Source organism: Cibotium barometz, chromosome 14 (assembly GCF_041138505.1).
Source record: "Cibotium barometz isolate CiBa-2024 chromosome 14, ASM4113850v1, whole genome shotgun sequence".
In the NCBI taxonomy this organism is placed as follows: domain Eukaryota; kingdom Viridiplantae; phylum Streptophyta; class Polypodiopsida; order Cyatheales; family Cibotiaceae; genus Cibotium; species Cibotium barometz.
Window position 1 is genome coordinate 27,589,762 of NC_141059.1, and position 13,459 is coordinate 27,603,220.

The 13,459-nt window shown below is 40.2% G+C and overlaps 1 protein-coding gene across 1 annotated transcript; it reads right to left on the reverse strand.

Moving 5' to 3' along the window:
- Positions 1-8,443: 8,443 nt before the first annotated feature.
- LOC147631878 (calmodulin-3-like) lies at positions 8,444-10,668 on the reverse strand. The gene is made up of 4 exons (XM_086808435.1): positions 10,464-10,668; positions 10,014-10,171; positions 8,929-9,009; positions 8,444-8,834 (listed from the first exon to the last, which is right to left on the reverse strand). The coding sequence occupies exons 1-4, from the start codon at positions 10,537-10,539 to the stop codon at positions 8,700-8,702; spliced, it is 450 nt and encodes a 149-aa protein (XP_086664561.1). The 5' UTR covers positions 10,540-10,668; the 3' UTR covers positions 8,444-8,699.
- Positions 10,669-13,459: the final 2,791 nt, after the last annotated feature.

Genomic DNA, 13,459 nt, shown 5'->3' on the forward strand with positions numbered 1-13,459 from the left:
AGGAAAATTGGCTTATCTGAAAAGAGGCAAATGAGGGGGTGTGAGAGGGGTGGCTGCAAGGGCGGCTGTACTGCATCAAGTACGCTACGCAAGGACGGACGGCGGTACAACAGGGCATACGCTGCACAGAAATGCGTGCTACCTGTGGAGCACCTCGAGGGTTTATATAGCTGAGGGGTGAGGGTACGGGCGCTGCACAAAGCAAGGACGAAAGGATGGTGTACCATCAAAGGCTATGGATCAGTGGCCTGCATGGGTCTAGGGGAAAGGTACGGTGTCGGTTGCCAGGGAAAGGAGTGGTACGCATGTACCTTATCTAGTTTGGGGTAGCATGGGTGTCCACGTAAGGGTACGTGTGGACCACACAGTGGGCGGCCGTCCTTTGGTTCTTGGGCGGCCATCGTACGTGCACCCTAGTAAGTGTGTACGGTCCAAATTTTGCGGCGGGGTATCCAAATTTGGGACGCTCGCCTCGATTTACGTGCCGAACCGCCCTGGGGGCGACTTTTTTTTTGCCCGGGAGGTTCTCTTGGTCGTTGGAGTTCAGATCGTTCGTCAATCGGATGCCTGGTTGTGCATTTATTAAGGTTTAAAGGTCGTCGCTTTTTAACTAAAATGACTGAAATTCGCGTATAAGCTTTGATCCGGTGTCCGTTTTGGATGCTGTAAAATCCTATATTAGGATAAAATCGCACGCAAATTCCAAATTTGGGCTCAGAATTTGAAGATTCTAAGTAGAAATGACTCAAATAATAAAATCATTAATTTTTATACCATAAAAACTCATAAATTTATCTATTACATGGACATTTCTTTATTAGTGAAGATGGGTATGTTACATCCTTCCCCCCTTAAAGAAATCGAGATGTCCTTATCTCGTCATGAATTGGGGATAATCCTTTAAGAGTGTAGCTTCATCTTCCCAAGTTGCATCTTCTTCAGGGTAATCTTTCCACTGTACTAGATGTTCTACAAGAGTTCTATTTCGGAGTTGCCTTTCCCTAGAATCTATGATGCTATTGGGCTATAATTCAAGGACTCCTTGAGTAGGGATTACAACTTGTTCATCATCAAGAATATGATCGAGACTGGGTACATATGGTTTTAATAAACTTACATGAAATACATTGTGGACTTTGATATGGGCTGGAAGTTGGAGTTTATAGGCACTTTTACCTAGACACTTGATAACTGTATAGGGACCACAATACCTAGGACTGAGTTTCTTATATATTCCAAGTGATAGAGAACTTCATTTGGGTCGCACTCGTAGAAGAACTCTGTCTCCTTCCTTGAAGATCCTTTCAGACCTCTTGGTGTCAGCATAAGCGTGCTCCTCTCGGAGCAATATTCTGACGTTTCCGGGATGGTCCATCTTGGACGTCGACCTGTAGGGCTCGCTGCCGCGGTCGAAACGCTTCAGTCGGATCTCAATTCTGAGATTGTTTGCTCACCGTATGAGCAAAAGACTAGAGCGTATGAACCCTTTCTAAAGGTAAAAATCCCTTGCAAATGGGGGGGGAATTGTGAGATATCCTTAAGACCAAAAACGTGGAGGAGGGCTGTGAGGGCTGCTGTAAGTCTATTCACACGGGGGGAGAGGGGGGGAGAAGAGTTAAGGACATTGTCTCCTAGCAAGAGGGGGATGGAGGAAAATTGGCTTATCTGAAAAGAGGCAAATGAGGGGGTGTGAGAGGGGCGGCTGCAAGGGCGACTGTACTGCAGCAAGTACGCTATGCAGGGACGAACAGCGGTACGGACGGCGGCACAACAGGGCATACGCTGCACAAAAATGCGTGCTGCCTGTGGAGCACCTCGGGGATTTATATAGCTGAGGGATGAGGGTACGGGCGCTGCACAAAGCAAGGACGAAAGGACGGTGTACCATCAAAGGCTATGGATCAGTGGCCTGCATGGGTCTAGGGGAAAGGTACGGTGCCGGTTGCCAGGGAAAGGAGTGGTACGCATGTACCTTATCTGGTCTGGGACAGCATGGGTGTCCACGTAAGGGTATTGTGTGCCAAACAATGGTGTTAATTAGCAACGAATGTATGGATATTTATTAAACAAAATAGGTGGTGGTTTTAAACCGAGACATGGGTCCCAAAAAGAGAAAACAAAACACAATTAGTGCATTGTTTGGAAGGAGCGTGCCTTCTAAAAAGATTGCCGAGCTTGATCCACAAATAATGATAGAATCTTTGACTTGAATGATGAACTAAATGAAAACATTGAGTTGAATGGTGTCCACTTAAGTAATCTAGAGTCTCATGGTTCTCACAAAACACTAAAAGAGGGTGGAAAGAGAAAATTTCTAGAGAAATGGAGAAGAAAATTCCCGTGGCTACGATGCATTTTGCTAGATGATAAGTATGTTATGAAATGTGATTATTGTGAAAAGTATAAAATGCGTGATCCTTGGGCAGTTGTGGAAATGGGTGTGTGAGGTGGATAAGCAAGCAAAGCCTATACCTATGCATGTTGCTGAAATACAAGATGCAAATAAGGCTCGTGCCAATCACAACCATGAAGCTTATATACTTTTTTGCCCAAAGAGATTTGTTTTACAAGAATATTGAAGGTCTTGCACATACAGAAGAGTATGGATTACTCTTCATACACAAGCCGGTATGCATGATATCAGTTTCTCTATGCCACAGCCATGCAATTGCTAGAGGTACAAACAATCAATATGCTAGAAACTCCATATTACTAAATCATGCTTGATGAGAGCATTGATCAAGGATTAGAGTTGTATATGATTGTATATGCTACATATTTGAAATCCAAAGGTATGTGTCCTAAGCATACTGAGTACCTTGGTCTTTTGAAAATTGACAACGGAAAAGGCAAGACAATCTAGAATGCTTGCTAGAGGGTTATGTGATAAAAAGATAGTTGGTGCGACTACTGACAGTATTGCTGTAATGACTGGAAATGAGATAGGATTTGTGATTTTACTTAAAAATGATTTGCCTAAGTTGGTTATAGTGAATTGCATAGCTCATCACGAGGCCTTAGCGGTTGCAAATGCTTCAAAAGGATTTCCATAGCTATTATTTGTTGAAAATCTTGCTAACAAGGTATACTCTTGGGTTAACAAATCATCGAAAAGAAACAGCGAGTTAATGGAACTCTTGGAGATTTTGAAACTTGATGCCCATCATGTTCTGCAAATCGACAATATTAGGTGGTTATCATGAGGCCAAGTCATCAAAAGGCTTGTGAGCTTGATGCATGCTATTCCCTCTGCATGGAAAAAGGAAAAAGTCACGGAGTAGTACGGTAATGCAAGAATTTTAGTATACAATTTTTTTTTTGCATATGCTTTTGTTTTGACAGAGTTGAATTTTCTTAGCTTGAAGATGCAGGAAGATAATGTGGATTTGACATCCATCGGAAGAGGACCTTTTGGTCAAGATGCAACACACCTTTCACACTTTTTGAAGTGCTCTACAAATGCTTAATTGGAGATCAAAGATAAGGATGATAAGGTGAATCATCATGTGCTTCAAACAAATTCCAAAAGTGCTTAATTGGAGATCAAAGATAAGGATGATAAGGTGAATCATCATGTGCTTCAAACAAATTCCAAAAGTGCATGAGAAGAAAGGTAGTGTGGCAGCTCAGCCTCAACAAATGGATAAAATGAGGCCATGCACTTGTAGCTCATTGCATTGCATTGAAAAGGATTATGTTCAAGCTCTTGTAGATGGATCGAATGCTCGATTTTGTGACCTTCCTCTCTTCAATACAGCAAAGTTGTTTAGTCCACATGTCACTATGCAGTAGATGGAACATTGAGGGAAGCAAATGAAAAAGGTGGCTCAACAAACTTCTACAACATATTCAACCAAGTAAAGAAAATGCATTGTTACTCATTGATAATAATGCTTGTGAGCGAGAATTATTTGGATTTGTTGATACTTTGCAAAATTGTGAAGGATTTTCCATGAAGGAGACATGAGGAATGTTTTGTATGATGAAGGATTGGCAAGACAACTTTCCTAATCTCATGAAACTTTGGCAAGCAATTCTTATTATTCCAACAAGCACAATGGCGTGCAAAAGAGGATTTTCAAAGCAAAATCTTGCCAGAGATGACATGAGGACAAGACTAACCATCAAAACCTTGGATGATCTTATGAGAATGTCACTTACAGGTAGAGAATGTTGAGTGGGATCGAATTTTTGAAATGTGAAGGTATCAACTCAATTTGGAGTAATCTTGATGATAAGCAATAGTGGCAAAAAAAGTATACATTGTTTTGTATCAAAAAAATTTAAGGTCTTATAGATGGATTGTATGTTAGATTTTGGGGTTCATTGATTAATTGATGTTTTGAATGGTATCCTTTTCTAAGGTTTTCAGATTTTTCTTTGTTACAAATATTTCAAAAATAATAATTCTTCTTCTCTGCCTTGCCTTGTGCTGACAATTGCTAGCTATCAGCCTCCATGTCTGTTGCGCCCATTGAAAAGCCCTACGCTAAACTGAGCGTAGGAAATGATGGGTATTAGGGAGTGACTACTCTCTCAAGTTTCAACGCTTCCTGTAATGGTGGAACTTGCAGCGCACCGCTTCTTTGAACCATCCACACGACCATGCATTGATCTGCTACGCCGCCGAGAAGAAGCTCGCTAGAAGCCTACCATGATCTCCACTCCTAAGAACATGCTTGGAAAGGTGGCACTCTGTTGTTGCTCAAGGAGATAATACGCCATGTATATGAGACGATGCCGATTGCAGACCACCACAGAAGTTGTCAAACCACGTTGCCTATTGCTGCAGCCTTCCTTATTGGGAGGCCGTCAATCTTTGCCAGAACGACTAAACTACTTTTAGTGCCAATCTTTGCCAATCATAAGCATTAATCCCAACACTTTCCTTTAATGCGAAACGTCTGCATAAGGTAAAAGTGAGAGTAACCCAATTAAATGATTATGCATGTATGTGAATGCTGTAATTGTGTGATGTGAGAATTATGAATGTGTGTAAATGTCACAAATGACATGTGCTTTGGTTGTCGAGACTCTAGCTTGACTTGACTATTGAGATTCCGGTTTGATTTGACTTGACATTTGCTTTGAGTTTGCTTGGAAGTTCTTCTTCTCAAACTTGATCCATCCTTGATTCTCCTCCTCAAGTGAGAGAAACTCCAATGTTTGTGTGTGGTTACATGTCAAGAAAAAAAGAGGAGAAAAAAGTAATGAGTACAAGTCCATGATTTATCAAATGATGTTTAATTATTTGTGAATAGCATATGTAAGTATATACATGATGGATAATGATATTTATAAGTGTTTGTGTACAAAAGGGTATTAATGTCATCGCTCAGAGGCTCGATGAAACCAGCTTGTCGAAGACCAATATTTAATTTTTGCCTCATGGGTGCTGCAAACACTCCAATGGGTTCAATTGCCTCTTTGGGCTGACTTTTCGGGTCTTATTTGTTTGCCCAGATCTTATATTAGTGTCCATTGTAGGGCAGACCTCTTTGGGTCCTTTTGCAAGTCACTACCCATTGGTAGGTCTTTGCCTATTTGTTGGGTCTTTGCCCATTGCCCTTTTTGATTTAGGGTTTCTCTGCCCATTGTTGTATACTTTATTCATTTATTTAAGATTTTGATTTTTTAGTTTTTTTTTACTTTATTTATTTTTTATTGTTATTAGTATATATATATTGTGATTATGCTAATGGAAAAACACAAATAGCCTTAGAAAGTAGGCAAGTTTGTGTCCACCAATAGCCTTAATATTTAGGCAGGTTAGTGTATTTTAAAAGTTATAATTATTGTTAGTAAAAGTGTGTGATAAAAGGTTTAGAATATTAATGGTTTTTAAAAAAAATAGAAAAATAATATTTGAAATAATAATAACAATTGTTGACGGAAACTTATCCAATTTGACATGTATTGAAGGGTGTGTGGGCTAGCCTTGGAACAATTATTATTCAGTTGAAGGGTGTGTGGCTAGCCTTCGAACAATTAGTGTGTGGCTAGCCTTGGAACAATTAATACCTATGGTAGGCGCAGGTCATCTCGCTCTAGTGGAGGTGATTGATAATGAAGCAGCTAATCTAGTTAGTTTAGAGCAGGAGATCGGCCCTATTAACGAGAGAGAGGACTGCAAGAGGGTAGAGAAGAAGTCGAAGAGAAAGACGATTATGAAGTACAAGCTGGCCAAGATCGACGTTAATTATATGGTTACTGCCTCTACAATCAACGGAGAGAAGATGAAAAAAAGCGCAAAGAAGAAGAAGACGAAGAAGGATCAGCAGTCGCAGGTAGTGGTGGATCTTAAATTGAAGAAGAGAAAGCCACAAGAAGAGGAGGCTCACACAGGCGCACCAGGAGGAGGCGAAGAATTGGTGGGGAGGCTGAAGGTTGGTGAGAGAGCAGTGAAGTTGGTGAGAGAACTAGGCTGGTGAGAGAACGAATCTCTGATTCGTTTCTGGGAAGCAGCGAAGGCCCACACAAGCGCTCCAGGAAGGAAGGCGATAATACCATGATGGAATCGGAGGAGAGACACTCGCCGCAGAGAGCGAGATTGAATAATCATATTTTATAAAGTTACATTTATGAAGGGTTATTATCTGCACCCTTTCGTTCGTATTACTTGACGATGGGCGTTCACACACATGTGGATATAAGCATTAATCCCAACATGATGCTTGTTAAGGGAAACTAGGACTTGCAAACAGGGGAGTCCGTGGTGTAGCACACCTGCTGGAGGCAGGAGATAGAGAGGACGGAGTCGCAGGAAGCGAGAATGAGAGCTCAACAGAGAAATAATAAGGAGAGAATGAGAGCTCAACAGAGAAATATAAATTTATTAGCCTTCAACCCCCCCCCCCCCCCCCCAAAAAAAAAAAAAACAAAACAAAACAAAAATTTGCATGAGGTAGTCTTATCCTCCCAAAGTAGGCAGCAACCGGGGGAGAAGAGCACCCTTTGTTTCTTGATTATCACTCCCCTCTATGGAGGGGACTTTGTACTTAGCCAGTATGATTATTTGTTGGCAATCTAAGCATAAAGCATTATTGTGTTGGCAATCTAAGCATAAAGCATTATTGTGTTAAGGGAGTATTAAGGAATTATGGAGATGGGACATGGGAACATAGGAACACTTTCTATCATGAGATATGTGCCTCTTATGCTTTGTGCAAAAAGGAACTAGTGAAGAAGCTTCCTCACACAATCTAAGAGGAAAAGAAACAATTAAAAGGGAAGGAAATTGAAGTCAAACCTTATGAAGTAGTTCAAGAGGATTTTGTTAACGAAAAGACGCAGGATGGTGGCCATTAGAATGCTCATGGAACAAGATTTATGCTAAGAGGGAGAGGTTAGTAATGATGTGAAAGAGGATCCAATGTTGAGGTTGGTCTTTCCTCTAACTATCATAATATAAGGAAGAAAAATCCTTTTCTTGTATGATGTAGAGCACCTTTTTAACTGAAGATTAGATGAGGTGCTGCTTTGAGCCATACACAATAGCTTAGACACCTCATCGATGGATCTAGATACTGACAATACTAGTTTTCCCACTATTTAAGCTATGACTTTTGTAAAGAGGTAATAATAACAACCATGGATGCTATAGAAAGTGCTTCTATAGTGTATCCACCTTCTCTGAATCAAGCTGTGCAACAAGTGTGTCAGTAACTAATAGGAGGATATCTTCCGTTGATTTTTAAAAAAAAACTCCACCATGCAAAGATAGTTCTGCCAAACTTTGTCTCCTGTTACAAAAGTAGCAACGCTTTTACTGCACCTCTGACCCTGTGTGCCCACCAAACACTCGTGGAACTCATACAAATACAATACAAGGAAAGGACTATACTTTAAGCATGTCAGTATCCCAATATATGAAGTGATGTGTACTAAAGTATCAACATAAGCAATCCTCTGAAGTTGAAAATTCAAAAGATCATAGAGATATACATTACACCAAAGCATACATGCTCTAATTTCTCTATGAAGCACAGTGCTTCCATAGTCTTAAAAAGACCACCGTAACTCTTCACTAGAGCCACTGTTTAGCAGAAAAAAAAAACAATTACGCTACATAAACAGCCAACTCACTCTTCCAAGTATGCCTTGTTCATGAATCATAAGTGGCCACCGAACATTCACCCTTTACATGGGGTGGGCTATCTGAAGACAGACTTTGAGGAGCATTTAAGAGCTCATGTTTTTGTGGAGACACTTGATGCCCCAGACACATAAAGATTTGGGTACAAATAGCTTAATGTGAATAATAGCCTAGCGAAGCTTCAAACATGCTTAATAGCGATAAGAAGAGTGACAAGAACATTCAACATCCATCAACACTTCAAGCACTTATCCAGAGGATTATGAAATGAGGCGACTCTTTCATCAAAATGAGCCACTCAAATCTAACTTTGTAGAGACCATTATCCCATTGCAACAAACAACATTCTTCCACAATGAACACACATTGAATTTAGCTCATAAACTGACAAGACCCTAAGCTATACAATGGTAGATAAAAAGTTTCCCAAATTGGTGTCCAAACCAAAAGAAGTGCCCCTCAAAAACTTGGATCAGCACCCTAAATGTTTTTACACATGCATGAGATGACAGCTCTTTACAACCTCCAAAGAGCTCCTGCTCTGACATGCAGCTTTCAGGCATTAAAAATTTGACAAAACGGGGAGGTCAACACATGGAGAACATCACTTTGAGAGCATCATCCTCACAAACTCATCATAATTTACTTGCCCATCACCATCAACATCAGCCTCCCGGATCATTTCATCTACCTCCTCATCAGTTAATTTCTCTCCCAGATTTGTCATCACATGACGAAGCTGCAAAAGGGGAACACCATGGTCTCTCTCTCTCTCAATTAAGAAGCAAATTAAAAAGTACATAATGATGATGTTAAAATTTAAACAATGATACCTCTGCAGCCGAAATAAAGCCATTCTGATCCTTATCAAAAACTTTGAATGCCTCTTTGAGCTCCTCTTCTGAATCAGTATCCTGGTTGATGTGGAAAAGTAAGTATTGATCACACAAATCATACACCTTTGTTCGACCAAAACATAACCCACCAGTACATAAATATAAGCCAAAAAAGCAATGCATAAAAACAAACAGAAGAAGCCATTTCCCAAACCAGCACAAAGACGGGATTGCAATAGACAGTGCTCTACAAGAAAACCTTCAAACATGACTTTCACTATACGCTTTGACATCTTGAGTCATGAGGTTTAATGCCCAACCGTAAAGTGCAGGTACATGTTGCCGAAGAATTCATATCTCACATATAAACCAACAGCTTAGAGGGCAATTTTTCCCACTTCTTGTCAGACAACAAGTGGTGGCTAGCGGCGCGTCTAGACAGCAGGCATACTCGCTCAGCTATGTAGAAGGCTTGTACATGAAAAAAGCAGACTACGCAATGAAGGCTAGTGAGCCAAGTCAGCACAAGCTTAAACGAGGGTTGACAGCCTTCATCTGAGGCTGTGGGTTCAAAGGCTGTAAAGACTCTCTTCCTGTGTATACAATGGAATCATGCTGAATGCATGCAGGTTTCGACTCTGCATCCAGATCATCCTTGCTGTGTTTGAATGGCAACTTGGCCACCAGCTTCATCTGCCTGCAGCTGTGCTTGGCCAATGGCAGATCTATTTGGCCTCAAGCAAGGGGATGATCCTTTAGTCAGTTGGGGCCACTTAAAGAATTCTATGTACTCTTTCGTACTCGGGTATCACCCCACAGGTGGTGTCAACATGCTGCATGTATAAATACACCAGGTGATATCGAGATGATCTGGGTGTAAATCACTTCAAGAAAAAGAAAGGGAGATAAACTGATTGGGCAAAATGCAGACCTTTAGAGAGTAAAAATACCCAAAGAAAACACGCAGGATGTGTTCCATCCATAGGAACACATTCCTTGGTGCAAAGAAAAAAGATGAAATAAAACCTTTGTAAATGCCATGAAATGAGTCATAGACCACAGATCTGTGAGTATACAGATACCTTCATTTTGCGAGCCATGAGGTTTAGAAACTCTGGGAAATCGATAGTCCCGTTCCCATCTGCGTCTACTTCGTTGATCATCTCCTGCAACTCAGCTTCTGTAGGGTTTTGTCCAAGCGACCGCATCACCGTCCCCAACTCTTTGGTGGTGATGTTTCCTGTCCAAGACACAAGACAAAATCATGGATCCAAGGCAGATGCTGTAGAGAAAAGAGTTTGGGTATGGCTAGATTCATCTTTCGACGCATCATCACAAAAAGTAAACAACAGGATTTGGAAATGTCTAAGTTAGGGTTTCTCTTCCACATAATGAGAAAACACAAAGGGATTAGGGTTTCGAGCGGATAACTTAAGGTTTCCACTTCCAATGGAGAAATTAGGGTTACAGACTTATCCTGACTTTGGAGATTCTAAACACTAAACGGCAAAGCGAGAAGGGCAATATATTACCATCTCCATCTTTGTCGAACAGACTGAAAGCTTCCTTGAACTCGGCGATCTGATCCCCAGTCAGCTGCTCAGCCATGGCGCAGATCGGAGGTGAGGTCTGTGATTCAAAAACAGAAGGAGAAAGCGATTAATCGAAGGTGTTGCAGAGTTGGCTCTGCCAACAATGAAGACACGCGCAGAAAGCCTGGAGGGAGACGATTTCTTCGCCTTGACTTTTGATCGCGGAGGGGGGAAGGCTCAGTTCACACGGGAGCGCCACTAAGCTGACGCGTAACGGCACCTCAAGTCCCAAAGCTGGCTTTTCACACCTTGGTCAAGTGGCCCAGTTAACTTGGCCAACTAGGTCGTTGTATCTTTTTTGGTGTCCAAGTTTTCCAACTAGGCCAAATTGGCCACTTTCGTCTGTTGCCCTCTGTACCCAATTGCCAATCATCTCTCCCCTTTTTCCTCGCTGTAATCACACACCACCACAGACCACCTTGATGTTGTAGACCTCCATCATGATCAATTAGGAGTAGTCGCTCGGGAGTGATCTTCATGAGAAGAGCTAGCAATATTTTTTGTTGGTTGCTCGTAGCTATTTTGAGAGAAGATAGGGCATAGTTGAGAGAAACATGTGCAAGTGCTCTAAGCTAAGATTATTGCATTTGAAAAAGGATGAATCTCTAAGTATCTCAACATCTGCCCCAAAGACCTCATGTCCACTTCCCCTCCATATTCCAAATTCGTATCTTCCACCTGGAGGGTTGGAAGGCTACGAATGCATTGTAATAAATTTTCATAAATGAATTAAAGAAACCTCTCAAAATATATTATTTACAGAGTCATGCAATGTACCTCAAGGCTCAATCGAATAGATGGGACAGACACATAAACCAACAATGGAATAGTGAAGGGTATCACAGACAAGGAGGGTTAGAAAAAAAAAGAGGGGGGGGAGGGGGGAAGAAAAAGAAAATAGAGAAATATCTATCTATATATATCCCATCATGCAAGTATGCTAATGCATTAAATCAATTCTATCTTTTTATTTCGTAATGTTTATAATAACTTTATAGTTGTCAAGTCTTTCCAACTTTAGATCTTATATATTTATAGACTATGCTGATCATATACTTTCATCCCCATGGAATCTCAACGCAATTCCACCACTTTACAACATAGTAAAGACTTGTATAGTTTCTTCTTAGCACTAATCTTGTTCATCTCCTCCAATAGGCTATTTGGCAGCACGAATGACCATGAAGGATGACATTCCATATGAATGTTTATTATTTTTAAATTCAGTTTATGAAAGCTTTATGATTTATTAATAAGATGTAATGCCGTCAAGTCCGCTTTTACCACTAGAGCGATTAAGCATCGTCCCACTTGGTCCTTACATTGTGTGTGTGTGTGTGTTCTCTAATGGTGGTCGAGGGGAGGGGGAGTGATATTCATATATGCGCACATGCACATGCACGTGTGTGTGTGTGTGTGTGTGTGTGTGTGTGTGTTTTCCCTACTAGTGGTTGTTGAGCGGAGGGAGAGAGATATTCATATATGTGTGTGTGCATGCACGCACACGCGTGTATGTATGTGGGTGGGTGGCTGGGTAGGTGTGGGTTCCCTAGCGGTGGTCAAGGGGAGGGGGTGTGAGATCGCATGTCCCACACTCTCAACAAGGGCTCCTTTGGAATAGCCTAAGCTATTAAAACACCTTCTTAGCCTTACTAGCATGTTTCAAAGTTGAGGAGATAGTGGATGGAAATGGACAGCACGACAAGGTCATGATAGTTAAATATGACTAGTAACCAAAAGTGATTACATGTTTTATAAATAAAATTCATGAGTAAATTGTACCTTTGAAATAACATGCATAATTCTACTTTGATTTTATCAACTTATTAAATATAATGAGTATCATGAACTCATTATAACTGGCATAATTATTACCTTTAAAATAGCTAACATAATTCACTTGTTGCAGATTAGGTTTTGGCTTTTTTTTGCAGGTGAAACCCGTGGTGTGTGAACTTTCTTTTCTTTCTTCTTACTTATCTTCACTACAACACATCGGGAGCACAACCGCATTTTTAGTAGTGTTTTCGAAATGGAAATGGAAATGTCAAGGGTTTTAATGCTGCTCAGCAGCGCTTGTTTGCTACTGAGAAGTGTTTTCTTGCTTCAGCAATGAAAAAGCGCTACTATATTGTAAAAATATCTCGCTTCTTTTGCCGCTGCGTCGTTTTTATATTTTGAATGCACTAAACCTGGTACTCTAAGTTTTTTTGTTGATTTATGTCTAATCTACCACTTCTACCTCCTTCAATGAATTAATGCTTGTCTAAATCAACTTTAAAAAATATAATATAAATTAATATGGAAATATTATATATATCAAGAATACACGTGTTTTGCATAATCTTTTCATGAGATATTTTTTCCCCTTATGAAAACATGAAAATGTGAAATTAATAATATTTTCAAAGGAAATTACTTTTTTATGTTTGATGAAATACACTATTTTTCTCTTTTTAGGGTCTTTTCTTTCCTTTTAAAGTATTATATCCATTTAATTTATTATGTTTTTGTAATGATCTATGTATAAGCTTGCTAAGTTATTGCATGAATTGTTTTTCACGTTGCATACAATAATTCTCAAATTTTTTCATCTTTCTTTTTGTTGATGGAACTAGTTCAAATAATTTGTGTGGAATAAGGACATGATAAATCAAGATAAAAACATAATTAAATCAAACCATACATTGCTTGCTCATGGACCATATTTTATCAAAGACATCATACATGCTCGCTCATGGGCCATATTTTATCACTATTACAAAGTCGCCTCTCAATGTTGAAACTTTCAAGGCACATCCTTTTAAAACACAAGGCATGATCATGGAAAGAAATGGGATAACGTGTTAGATGGGTTATTCAATTGGTTTTATATAAGTGGTGGTCAAAGAAATAGAGTTATACACGAGACAAAGTCTTGTGAGCCCCTTGTCATG

Excerpts from the sequence above, each read along its gene's own strand:
- LOC147631878 (XM_086808435.1), bottom strand. The coding sequence starts at position 10,539 with ATGGCTGAGCAGCTGACTGGGGATCAGATCGCCGAGTTCAAGGAAGCT. Across the intron at positions 10,172-10,463 it reads GTTCGACAAAGATGGAGATG|GAAACATCACCACCAAAGAG; the intron begins GTAATATATTGC and ends TGTCTTGGACAG. Across the intron at positions 9,010-10,013 it reads TCATGGCTCGCAAAATGAAG|GATACTGATTCAGAAGAGGA; the intron begins GTATCTGTATAC and ends CACATCAACCAG.